Here is an 11871-nt window from a genome sequence, read left to right on the forward strand (position 1 = left end):
TACCGAACGGTTTTCAAAACAACTATATATCCATAAGAGAAGCCGCTACATCAAAGAAGCCACAACCAAAGTTATTTTAGCCACAACTTCAGACCTGGAGCCCTACTAATCTATCCCAAAGTTGATTGCCTACAATACAAAATAAATGATTCAAACAAATATATGTTGTCGCTGCTCCTCTTCGCTCAGAAAAAACAAAAGCCCTGAGGCACAATACTAAATAGGGAACTTCTCAATTAGATGCATCAGACGCGATACACACTAATCAATTTCAAATATACAGAGGAACATAATGGAAGACATAAATCAATAGAAATAGCTAGAGAAAATGGAAGATAAAGAAAAGATTTAGAAACAACACTAAAGATATATATGGAACTATCTATCACCGAGATGACACAACTCTAAAGTAGGCAAATTTATGCAGTCATATGAGCTAAAAACTAATAAATTGTGCAGTAACCAAAGTGGGAAGAATAATAATAGGTTCAGTTAAATAAAAAAATAAAACATATATGCATTAATATAGCACACACACATATATAAGCTTTGCATAACATTTACCAAAGTCAGCAGGAGACCCCAACTTATTTTTTAACATAACTTTTTTTGTCTAATCCGTGATTATTTTTATTTCGCCATCGTGATGAGTCAGATCTAGGTCTGCTAGATGCTTCTTAAGTGCTCTAACAACTAAACTAGATATATTTTCGCACATACATATAAATATATTTCATAACTACTTACAAAAAACTTTAAAAAAATATGTACAATATGCATCTGTATTCAAGGTAAATAAATTACCAAATTAATCTCTTCTGTCAATGTAAAAATTTTAAAAAAATTAAATAAAAAATTATCTACCCGCGCTATTAGCGCGGGCCACCTTGCTAGTTATACTAATAAGGGAGTGTTAAAAGAAGTCACCACGTTCGCCGAGAGGGTCTAGAAATTCCTACATTAATCTATAAAAGAGAAGAATTTGAACCGTCGGATTTAATGAAGATCTGACGGTCTAAAGTAATCAGAAGAGTCCATACCAATTCAATTAAGATGCAAACGTGTAAATTAATGTAGAGACCATATCCAATTAAAAAGTATTACGTGGTTGAGTCTAGAGTCCGTATTGCATTAGAATATGGCTTAGCTGCTGCATGCTTAAAATGTTCCATATTCTATAAAGTGGACGCGTGCATATGCACTTGGACATGAATCAGTCAATAAATAAAAATATAGGATTTGGAAAGAAAAATAATCCAGCCAAGTAAATAAATAGATGGCCACAACTAGCAGGTTCCACGTAGCAACAAAACCAACGAGACCTATGAGCTTTCTTCACGCCCACAACTTGATACAATCATGTTCATCCTCTCTCCTGCAATGCATGCAATGCTGAACATGGACAACACACAATCATCCAACTGATAATGTGATTCTCATGTGTTCATATTGTCACTATTGACCTCGATTTCATATATGTACGTGAGCTCGAGCTATAGTGAGACATTGATTTCAGTGGTGGTTAATTAATAAATAGCTCAACTTTGACCCAGTGACCTAGAACCTACACTTTGTGGTGAGAGAGAAAATTGAAAAAAAAATATAACATACAAAGAGAAGAAGGTGGGAGAATCTTGCTTGCACAAATGCCAAGACACAATATGAGAGTGGTATATGGGTAGGGCCGTAATGGATCTAAAAAGAAAAAAAGTCTAAATTACTCCTATGAACGAGCCAAAGTTTGGATAACTCCCTATACTATTATTTGGTTCATTTTAGCCCCCAAACTATGCATTTTGGTTCAAATTACCCTCTAATATAATTTATCTTTTTCATTTCTCTCTGCATAGGTGGAGTCTTAAGCTAAAATTTTCCAAGATAGTAGTACACATCATAACACATCTTAGAAAAATACATCATAATTTTTTATTATTATTTTGATAGGTGAGTATATTAATAATAAATTAATCAGTAGAGTTCAAAACTATATGAAAAATAATGATGATAAATTTATAACAACATTTTTTAATATGCATTGTGATGTCCACTACTACTCTACAAAATTTGAAATTAAAATTCAACTTGTGTTTGGAGAAACAAAAAGGATAAATTGTATTATAGGGTAAAATGAACTAAATAGCAAAGTTTAGGGGATAAACTGAACCAAGTTATAGTTTATGGGGTTATCTAGACTTTGGCTATAATTCAGGAGAGTAATTTAGATTTTTTTTCCATCTAAAAATTAAGCCAATACATTTTAAGGATTGGGTTAAGAATTGTGTTGGATTGTGAGGGGGTATTAGGACCATAATTACTTACTGAACTAATCGTATTGCTGAATTACACTTAGTAAAACTGTCAGCAATCGTATGCAATAGTTATTATTGAACTTTTTCCTGTAATTTTACGTGTAGCTACCCCTAAGGTGTAGAATAACATATATAGATATAGACTCAATTAAATAGAAAATTTCATGATAGAAAAGGACAAATGATCAAATCGACACCCAAACTATAACAATAGATGTACCACAAATGATGAATTTAACCAAATAATAATATAGCATCTTTTGTCCATTCGGAATTATGGTTGGAGAAAAAAAAGAATCACTCCACAAAAAACCACAAAAAAGTGTGGTATATTATCGCGCTGCCATGCATCATCGTGTCTTAAATGTTTGTTTCCATGCCATCTCTCACCTCGCCAGCCACCTCAAACTAAGACATCAAATTTTAGCAGCATTGTTGTTCGCACCATCAACACGGAGAAGAGCATTTCTCTAACCGTCTACAAAGGAGAATGGCTCCAAAGCAGGTGGCCCAAAAAGCAATACTTTAGATCTAAAAGCCACCACATACCACATCCATCCGATATCAGGAGTTAGAAATCAACATCGACATGAAGAAGAGCGCTTCTTTAACCGCCTATAAAGGAGAATGGCTCTGGAGCAAGTAGTACAAAAAAATAATACTTTATATTTAAAAGGCCACCACGTACCACATTCATTTGATGTCATCCGGGAGTTAGAAATCTGCATGTTAATTAATGAGGAAAATGAAAGATCAACAATTTTTATTATTTATTTGGTGAATTAATTCCATCAACACTAGAGAGTTATAAGTATAAAAAAAGTTTAGATTAAAAAGAAGTAAAGAAAAACAATCAATTTTGTTATGTTATATAGAGTTGTTAGTAGGTTTACCTTAAGTTATTCAAAAAAGCAAGTTATGCAAATCAATATATTTTCATATATATTTTTTGTGTGACTATTTTCATAGGTATCAGGAAGAAAAAGAAGTAAACAGATGACCGAATCTAATTCATAATAACTACATGTTTAGACAAAAAATGGAACAAAAAAGTATCAAATACAATATTAAGAAAAGGGACACTAACGAGCAAAGGAGGATTGAAAGAATATAACATAACCCCTGCTTTTAGTGTTTTGCTCTTAATTTCATAATTTGTTCTAATTGAGGTACATGGATAACGGGATAAGGACTAATCAACCAAGAGAAGAGTTTGTAGAAGCCCCATCAAAATAAGGCATATGCATCTAAACTATGTTTATACATAGATATTCCCTTTTATCATGTACATGTTTTGTGCAATAAAATAAGATGATAAAAAGGTGATATCATAAACTGGGCTATTTTGACAAAATAATAACAATGTAATAATGAAATAAAATTATTTAAATATATTTAATTTTAGTTAAAAGGATGTCAAATATTATCATGGAATAAGCTAGCTACCCGCGCTATTAGCGCGGGCCACCTTGCTAGTTTTTTAAAGGAAAGGGGAATATATATATATATATATATATATATATATATATATATATATATATATATATATATATATATATATATATATATATATTAGAACACATAAAAAATCCTTGTTTGTTTGTTTACGCACCCCCAAACGGATCGGGACGGAGAAGGTAGGCGTGCACAAGGGGACGAAAATCACGTTGCATAGTCATCAGCAAACACATGTTGTGCCTGCAGGCACTCCCAAGCCGTTAGTTTCTCCGGCTCTGCAACGTCCGCGACACTTGTCCAAACACAGCAGAGGGAGCAGAGCCTTGAATGCAATGCAATGCAAGAACCGAGCCACAATCATCCACCGCTACACTACACTACACTACACCAGATCGAGTCTTCCTCTTGCATTCAACTTTTCTCGACGAACATAAAAATGTGTCGCTCCATTCAAATGAGAATACTAGTGCTGATATTGCAACTTGACTGAATTCACCGGCACATAAAGTCTTTCATGCATGATACTCGTGCAGTCGTGCTAAGCAACTGATTTGTCAAGGACTCAGAGAGGGGACCATCCATCCATCCAAAGTTGACACGACTGTTGACTAAGAATATATAATTCAGAGAACTGAGCCACTGATGATGTACTTTTCATCATTTATCATGTGCAACATGAATCCTTTTTTTTTTGAGTAATTATGTGCAACATGCATGACTGCCAGCATGGGAGGGAAAAACGAAAACCATAGCTAGCTCTGCTCTCCCTCCCCTCCTTTGATTAATTTCGTCCATGCCTTGACCTGCTGCCGTATTTAATTTGTCCTAATTATTGCTGCACAAGTCTGAAACCTCAAAACCGTTGCTTGTTACGCCAAGTTTTAGTTTTGTCGGTTCAGTAGTTAAGCTGGTTTCTCATCTACTTTTTTGGATGTCGTCTTTCATTTGAGTCGGCCAGGTAAAAAGGCCGTTTTAGGTTGCCAGATTCCTGGACCAAGACAAGGGAATTCCAAACCTTTCACCTAATCTCTCACCAATGCATTGTGCAGCAACATGCTTGCTTGCTTGCAAGTTACCTGCTGCAACTACATCGTATCCTCACCAGTACTTGTATATATAATAACCCGGCTGATTAAGATCGATGGAAGTAGTCCAGTTGCTAGGAAGTTTATTAGTATAGGACAGCAGAAAATCAAACCAGCTGCATGCATGCAGTTTTCATGGGAATGGGCAAGACGAGAACCAAATCGATTTGGAACTGACATGGACCACTCAGCGGTATACATACAAAAAACTAACGATCCAATGCAACAACATGAGGGTTGAGGGAGATGAGTGCGTCGGTAACATGATACGTCCCCTCTGAAGAAAATGCATGGCAACATGAATTGTGCCACTCGATTCAAACGAGAGAGAATACTACTGCTGATCGAGACGTAGGCTGCTGTATGGCAAATTTTTATCCCATCTTGCAACTTGACTGAATTCAGCAGGAAATAAACTATAAAGGCGGGTACGGTCTTTCATGCATGATACTCGTGCTAAGCAGCTGTGATTTGTCAAGGACTCAAGGCCTGAGAGGACCATCCAAAGTTGACGCGGCTGTTGACTAAGAATATACAATACAGATAACTGACAGACAGGCCTGAGATCATGTGCAACATCAGATTGCCAGCATGGGAAAAACGAAAACTAATAGCTACCTCTCCCTCCCCTCCCGTGTAAACATTCGTGACTAGTAGCACGACTCCACCATCGTGACTACTAGCAGCTCATTGAAAATGCTAACGCCGTACGTCCTTCCGTTCCGTTCCATTTCCATCAGTTGTTTAGTTTCGTCCGTGCCTTGACCTGCTGCCGCATTTATGTTAGTTCAAAGCCAAAACGATTAGAAAGCTTGTTCGCATTCAGAAACGCAACCTCAAAACCTGTGCAGTGCAGCAATGCGAGTCCTAAGCTATTTATTTTCAGAGCAATTGCGCACAACACAAGTCTGAAAACCTCAAAACCAACCGTGTTGCTTGTTACGCCAAGTTTTAATTTTGTCGGCTCGGTAGTTATGCTGGTTTCTCATCTACTTCTTTGGATGTCGTCTTTCATTTGAGTCGTCTTTCATTTAGGTTGCCAGTTTCCTGAACCAAGACGGGGGAATTCCAAACCTGCTTTCATCTAATATCTCACCACCCATTATGCAGCAACATGCATGTTTACTTGCTTGCATGTTACCTGCAACTACATCATATCTTCACCAGTACTTGATTAAGATCGATGGAAGTAGTCCAGTTTCTAGGAATACAATAGTGTAGTATAGGACAACACAAAGTCAAACCAACTGCATGCAGTTTTCATGGGAACTAGGCGTACAGCCCGCGCATTTGCGCGGCTAGTATTGAAAATAAAAAATTAGCATGTTGTTGTATCCTTACTTAAAGATTATACTATTTTTTTTACCATACATCACCATATTCATTATCGTAAATTATGTCTTATTATTGGTTAAAACAATTCAATATGATCTATCTATAATAACAATTTGATTTGTTGAGCTTTAATAATATTATTCATATAATTATTCATATTTTCATTTTATTTAGACCGATTGTTGTTAGCTTTAGTTTTTATTAATAGTATATGTTTGTAATTAATACATAGCTAAATGATATTTAATTTTTAATTTTTCATAATAATATTGGTGGGTGATTTTTAATTAGGCACAGAGGTATTTTAGGCTAATTTTTTCGTAATGACAGTGATGAGTAATTTTAATTTTTCTTTTTTCTCCGATTAACATGTGAATTTTTAGATCTTGAGAGCAAACGTGGAGGCTTCGTTTGTTGGGCAAATAATAAGATAATAGATGGGCAAGACGAGAACCAAATCTGGAACTGACATGGGCACTCATCAGCGGCATACAAGAAACTAACAATCCAACATGAGGGTTGAGTGCGTCGATAACATGACATGCCCCCTCTGAAGAAAATGATAATAACATGCATGAATATATACACAACTACGGGAATGTCCTCACAAATGTTTTGAGTATATCCTGCTGCTCACTGATATGGAAATGATAAGAATATAATGCTGGTACAAGATAGCACAAATCAAGCCTGCGTTTTTCACGAGGATGGGCAGAAGAACACCCAGATCTAGTACTGACATGAACCACTCAGCGTGTGTATAAAGTACCCACTTCAATAAAAAGGTAGAGGAGTAACATGATAACATGACATGTCTCCTCCAAAGAAAAATGGTAGTAACATGTTATGTTGTCGCACGAACAAAACCTCGCCTCGGTAATAGCATATTTTGACTTGCAATGTTGACAACATGCCCTACTGACTTGGATTTATAATATAAAAGTGGGCATGACATTCTCAACTCTCAACAATTCTCTTATCAATTATCGTTCTCTTCCTATAGTGCTAAATGGTATACATTATTCCCAAAGCAAACAAAAAAAAGGTGCAGGATTATTACAGAAACGCGATTAAAGGTCATAGCAACCGCCAAACATTCACACATGCTAAAGAAAAAAGAAACAGTTATGCCCACAATACAAATGCTTGCACAATACTAATCTCTTTACAATTACATCATGATAATTACTTTACTTATTTAGCAGGTAGGGACTATTTACTCTGCTCACTGTCAGAATGTTCTAATGTTACATATAAGAAGCCCTCCATATTCTATTCGATTCTGAAAGGTCGACATATCCTTAATTAAGTCCACATTAACTCTCTGGGAGACATAGTCATCAGTACAATAACTAGACCTCGTCTCTCTTAACTCTTTATTGTTTCCCCTTCCAAATTTCCCAAGGTACTGCTGAACATTACAGTTTTCAACATTTTTAACTGGCTCATGGGTGAAAGAGAAACAGGAACTTCTGCTCCCTGGAGCGTCGAAGCCATCAAGACCATCATTTGACTTGCTTCTAACTTTCAAACCATGGGCGTTTGTGTGGCTAAATATAGCATTGTCAGAGACATCAGATCCAGTTATGCTAATTGAGCACTGAGTTTGCTTGTTCAATTCCTGGGAGAAGTGGAGAAAGAAAAAAAAAACCATAAATGTCATTTTACTGAAATACCATGAAAAATTCAAGGTGGAGATATCCTCTGAATCTATCTATACATCAGACAGAATTACCAATGATATTATGATTTATGGCAATCTATTATATAAGGGTAGCATTTTCAGGATGATCCCCAAATATATGTATCTTCTAAAATATAATCCTGAAATTTGTGTGGTGCTCGCCATGATTCAGAACATAACACGCTGGAGACAATATCATGAAATAAGGGTGCACAATACATTCCAATAATAATTCAAATTTAAGTCTCAGTATAGGGTCATACTATTGTGCACTTCCAACAAATGAGAGCATATTAAAAGGACCTCAACAAGCCAACTTGAACAACAAAACTCCAAGCTAAGGGAACAATCAATTGACTAACCTCATGATGGCCATGTTGATCAGCTAGAGTTCTCCCTTTGCGGAAAAATCTGCTATTGCTCTTCGGTTGGACATTTAAAATTGATTTTGGTTGAGAGTCCTCAGGTGATGAGAAATCAGTGCTATCCATTGTTGAAATTGAAACACATTCCTCGAAATAATGCATTGCCTCTTCAGCTAAATGCCTTGAAACTTTCAGCCTTTCTATGCTACTCTGTAATCCCAAAGCAGATATAAAGGTAAGATCAAGAGTGCATATTATTAACACAAATCTCTAGACTACATGAATAAATGGATTGTGTTAGTGTTTGGATTAGCAGGTACAATACCTTTCTTCTTGGTCGTTTTTTATGTGTCTCTGTAAACTGTGGAGTTGTTACTATGTCCTTCAGCATTCTACTCAGTTCTTGTTCCCGCTGCTCTTCAACTGCCAAATCTGCCCGAAGCTTTCGAGCGTGTTCATGTGACTGCAATCAAGCAGTAAAAGGTTATAATTGATGAGTAGTGACTACATTTAACTAAAGGCACAGCACAGTTAACACAACAGTTAACAGACCTGTTTGAGTTTTATTGTATATTCTGTAATGTCAGGAGCCAGCTCAGATGTGTCAGGATCAAACTCAAGAGAAGCTTCAAATTGACCCAGTTGCTCGTTTGCTTCATGGTGCCATATGTCTGAAACCAGCTCTGAAGCATCTGTATCAAACTCAGGAAGAATTTCCATTTGCTCCCAGTACTGTTTTGCTGCACTGTTCATCATATCAGAAACCAGCTCAACAGCATCCGGATCAAAATCAAGAGGGATTTCCACAACATCTTTCTTACGGAATTCTGTTGCGTAATCACTTATGTCAGAGATAAACTCAGCAGAATCTGGATCGAACTCAGGAGGAATTTCCAGAACTGGATCCACTGGGACGTTTGAATTGTCCTGCCGAAGAATAGTAGCATCATGAACAACTTAGCACAAGAGAACAGACTATGTATGAAAGGTCCAGACAGAATTATATAGTGGAGAAAAATGGCAAAGTCAAATTCAATGCAAAAGCTGGAAATGAAGGCAAACTTTTTTACCCTTTACAAACAGAAATTGGGAATAGCAAAATATTTCTAGAAAACACATTTTCAACCTGGCAATATTGTATTGAACGAGAATATGCTGTGAACTTAGAGAAACAAGCAGGCATCATGTTCGCATATTCATTGTAATATACCTAAAAAAAAGGAAAACTACAAATGTGCCACTCCTTTCCAGATAGAAAACAACAATGTTCAAAAGTAATATTTTCTCAAGTTCATAGCTACACCATGGAATTGCAACAGACAATAGCTTCACATGAGTGATTCACCAGTTCTTACATGCTCAAGATGTTGACCTGGTGAGGAAACAGCAGCGCTAGATTCTGAATGGGTAGTTTCATCATTTTGTCGAGAACCCTGGGGTGCAAGAAACACACTTTTAGTCACTGTCATGTTCACGTTGGCTGTAAACCCCATGGCATGCATCATTTCACCAAAGCACAAAAGTACACAGCTATTTATGTACCACTCCGTTTGTTGACCCCTGAGATGAACAGCTTGCATGAATTCCACTATTCTTTCCCTGTGAGGATTTTACTTTGTGAGAAACTGAGAATACACGTTTCTTTAAAGTTGTACATTGTTACCGTACACATAAAACATCCAATTTAAGGTTCAGAACCATTGACACACCTCTGAATTAGAATGCTGACTCCTCCATGACTGCAATTTCCTTGCCACGTCCATGGTTTCAGCATCGGTCTGTCAGAAGTAGCAAGACAAAAACTTTCGATTAATTGGCATCCGCTGATGGTAGTTAATCAGCTAGATTCAGATTGCTGTACACATATAATGCAGACTGAGTATGAATTAGTCTGTATATCTACACGGCCTATACTAGCTGTCTAGCTGATCATAGCAGAAAGGAAAACAAAGAAAATTTTGCAAACCGTAGACGTGAAAAGCGGGGAACTTTTCTGGAGACAAAATTTTAGAGTGAAATGTGAAGCAGGGACTGACCTTAGAGCCCCTGTACGGGCGCGCGTCGTCGGCCACCGACCGCGCCCGCGAAGCCCTCCTCCCACCGACAGCGCCAGCACCGTCCGCCGACGGCACAGAGGCGGTGTGCCGCCGCTGCGGCGCGACTGACACCGACCGCGCTCTCCCGGCGCCGGCGCCGCGTCCCCCGCCCTTGAGCGGCTCGCGCCCTCTGCCCCGCCTGGGCACATCCCCGCCGTCGGCGCTAGTAGTAGCCCCCGGCGGCGGAGATGGGGAGGCGGAAGGAGAGGCCGCGGAGTCGAAGAGCGGGTTGGTGCGGGTGTTGGCGCAGTCCTCCTGGAGCTGGAGGCTGTCGGGGCAGCGGGCGCGTAGCGCGGCGCTGACGCTGCGGGAGCGGGAGCGGGAGCGGCGTGGGCACGGGGGCGGGTCGGAGCGAGAGGTGGTGGAGGAGGAGGCATGGAGGTCGCGGCGCGTGGTGGATTTGAACGCCGACGACGCCATCGGGTACGGTGGTTGACTGGATGGAGTGGAGCGGCGGGAAGATGCTAGCTGCTGGGCGGATTGGTAATGGCGGGGCCGCGGGGCTGACGATGACCAGTGGGGGCGGCCACCGGGAAGCAGAGAGAGACGGATAAATAAAAAATTAAAAAAAAACGAATGGAGAATTGGAGATGCGGGGGATCGAACCCCGTGCCTCTCGCATGCAAAGCGAGCGCTCTACCATTTGAGCTACATCCCCTTCGTTGATTGGAGCTATTGGTAATGGAAAATAAACATTAAACCAATATTCGATTCACAATAGGAATCCATAATCTCGACACAAAACTAATACTAAAAGGAATGTGATTGGAAATGCGAGGAATCGAACCTCGAGCCTCTTGCCATGCGTTGTGCACAGTGCTCAACAATTGAGCTACATCCCCTACTTTTTATTTACCATTGCATTGTAATTATTTTTTATTTTTATCTGCTAACTTAATTACTTGCACCCACTGCTCATATGAATCGACAATGGAACAAAAAGGAAAATCCACTACTTGATGAATCGGATACAGTCAATTTGAAAGCCGGGATAATATGCACTGTGATATCCCATCTTCTATGTGTGAACACACGCTGAAACTTCAGCTGCTGCCTCGAATAAAATTAGTTAGATTGGTTCAGATGCGGGATTAGACTGCCTAGGTGTGATCTCGTAGGAATTCCTCGCCGTCATCAGGGTTCTTCTTCGTATCGTGCTGCTCCATATATTGTCACACCCTGAAATTATTAGATTTCAGGATGTGATTAAAATTAAAAATAAAACAATAATTTTCTCATAATTTTAAAAAATTTCTAACATTTCTTTTCTTCACAGAGAATTTAGTGTAAAAGGAAATATATATATTGGTTGTTTTCTAAATTAAATGAGGTTGTTCTGTTTGTATTGCATTCATGTTGTAGTGCATTATTTAATTGTTTGAGTTTTAATTTGATTTGAATTCCTTGAAATTGAATTTGATTTGAATTGGTTTGGAACCATTTTCAAACAAATGCAAAACCTTTCTCCCTCTCCCTTGTTTCAGCCCAACCCAATCCCCCTCTCCCTTTCTCCTTTTCCTCTCTTCTGTTTCCCCGCGA

The 11871-nt window shown here is 38.4% G+C and overlaps 1 protein-coding gene and 1 non-coding gene across 3 annotated transcripts; both read right to left on the reverse strand.

The window, feature by feature from the left end:
- Positions 1-7158: 7158 nt before the first annotated feature.
- LOC120686217 lies at positions 7159-10841 on the reverse strand. Of its 2 annotated transcripts, none has more exons than XM_039968396.1 (8): positions 10273-10837; positions 9946-10014; positions 9779-9835; positions 9592-9669; positions 8789-9163; positions 8562-8699; positions 8234-8446; positions 7159-7808 (listed from the first exon to the last, which is right to left on the reverse strand). In XM_039968396.1, exons 1-8 carry the CDS (start codon positions 10750-10752, stop codon positions 7419-7421), a joined length of 1800 nt encoding a protein of 599 aa, XP_039824330.1. In that variant the 5' UTR covers positions 10753-10837; the 3' UTR covers positions 7159-7418. The 2 variants fall into 2 exon arrangements, with proteins under 2 accessions (XP_039824330.1, XP_039824331.1); XM_039968397.1 differs by having other exon boundaries at positions 7675-7808; positions 8135-8446; positions 10273-10841.
- A 76-nt stretch (positions 10842-10917) lies between these two features.
- TRNAA-UGC lies at positions 10918-10990 on the reverse strand. Its single transcript has one exon. It is a non-coding gene; the product is annotated as a tRNA-Ala (tRNA).
- Positions 10991-11871: the final 881 nt, after the last annotated feature.

Source organism: Panicum virgatum, chromosome 8N (genome assembly GCF_016808335.1).
Source record: "Panicum virgatum strain AP13 chromosome 8N, P.virgatum_v5, whole genome shotgun sequence".
NCBI classification, from domain to species: domain Eukaryota; kingdom Viridiplantae; phylum Streptophyta; class Magnoliopsida; order Poales; family Poaceae; genus Panicum; species Panicum virgatum.

Coding starts and splice junctions, on each gene's coding strand:
- LOC120686217 (XM_039968396.1), bottom strand. CDS start 10,752: ATGGCGTCGTCGGCGTTCAAATCCACCACGCGCCGCGACCTCCATGCC. Junction 9,164..9,591: donor CAGGTCAACATCTTGAGCAT/GTAAGAACTGGT, acceptor ATTCTTCGGCAG/GACAATTCAAACGTCCCAGT. Junction 8,447..8,561: donor AAAAACGACCAAGAAGAAAG/GTATTGTACCTG, acceptor TTGGGATTACAG/AGTAGCATAGAAAGGCTGAA.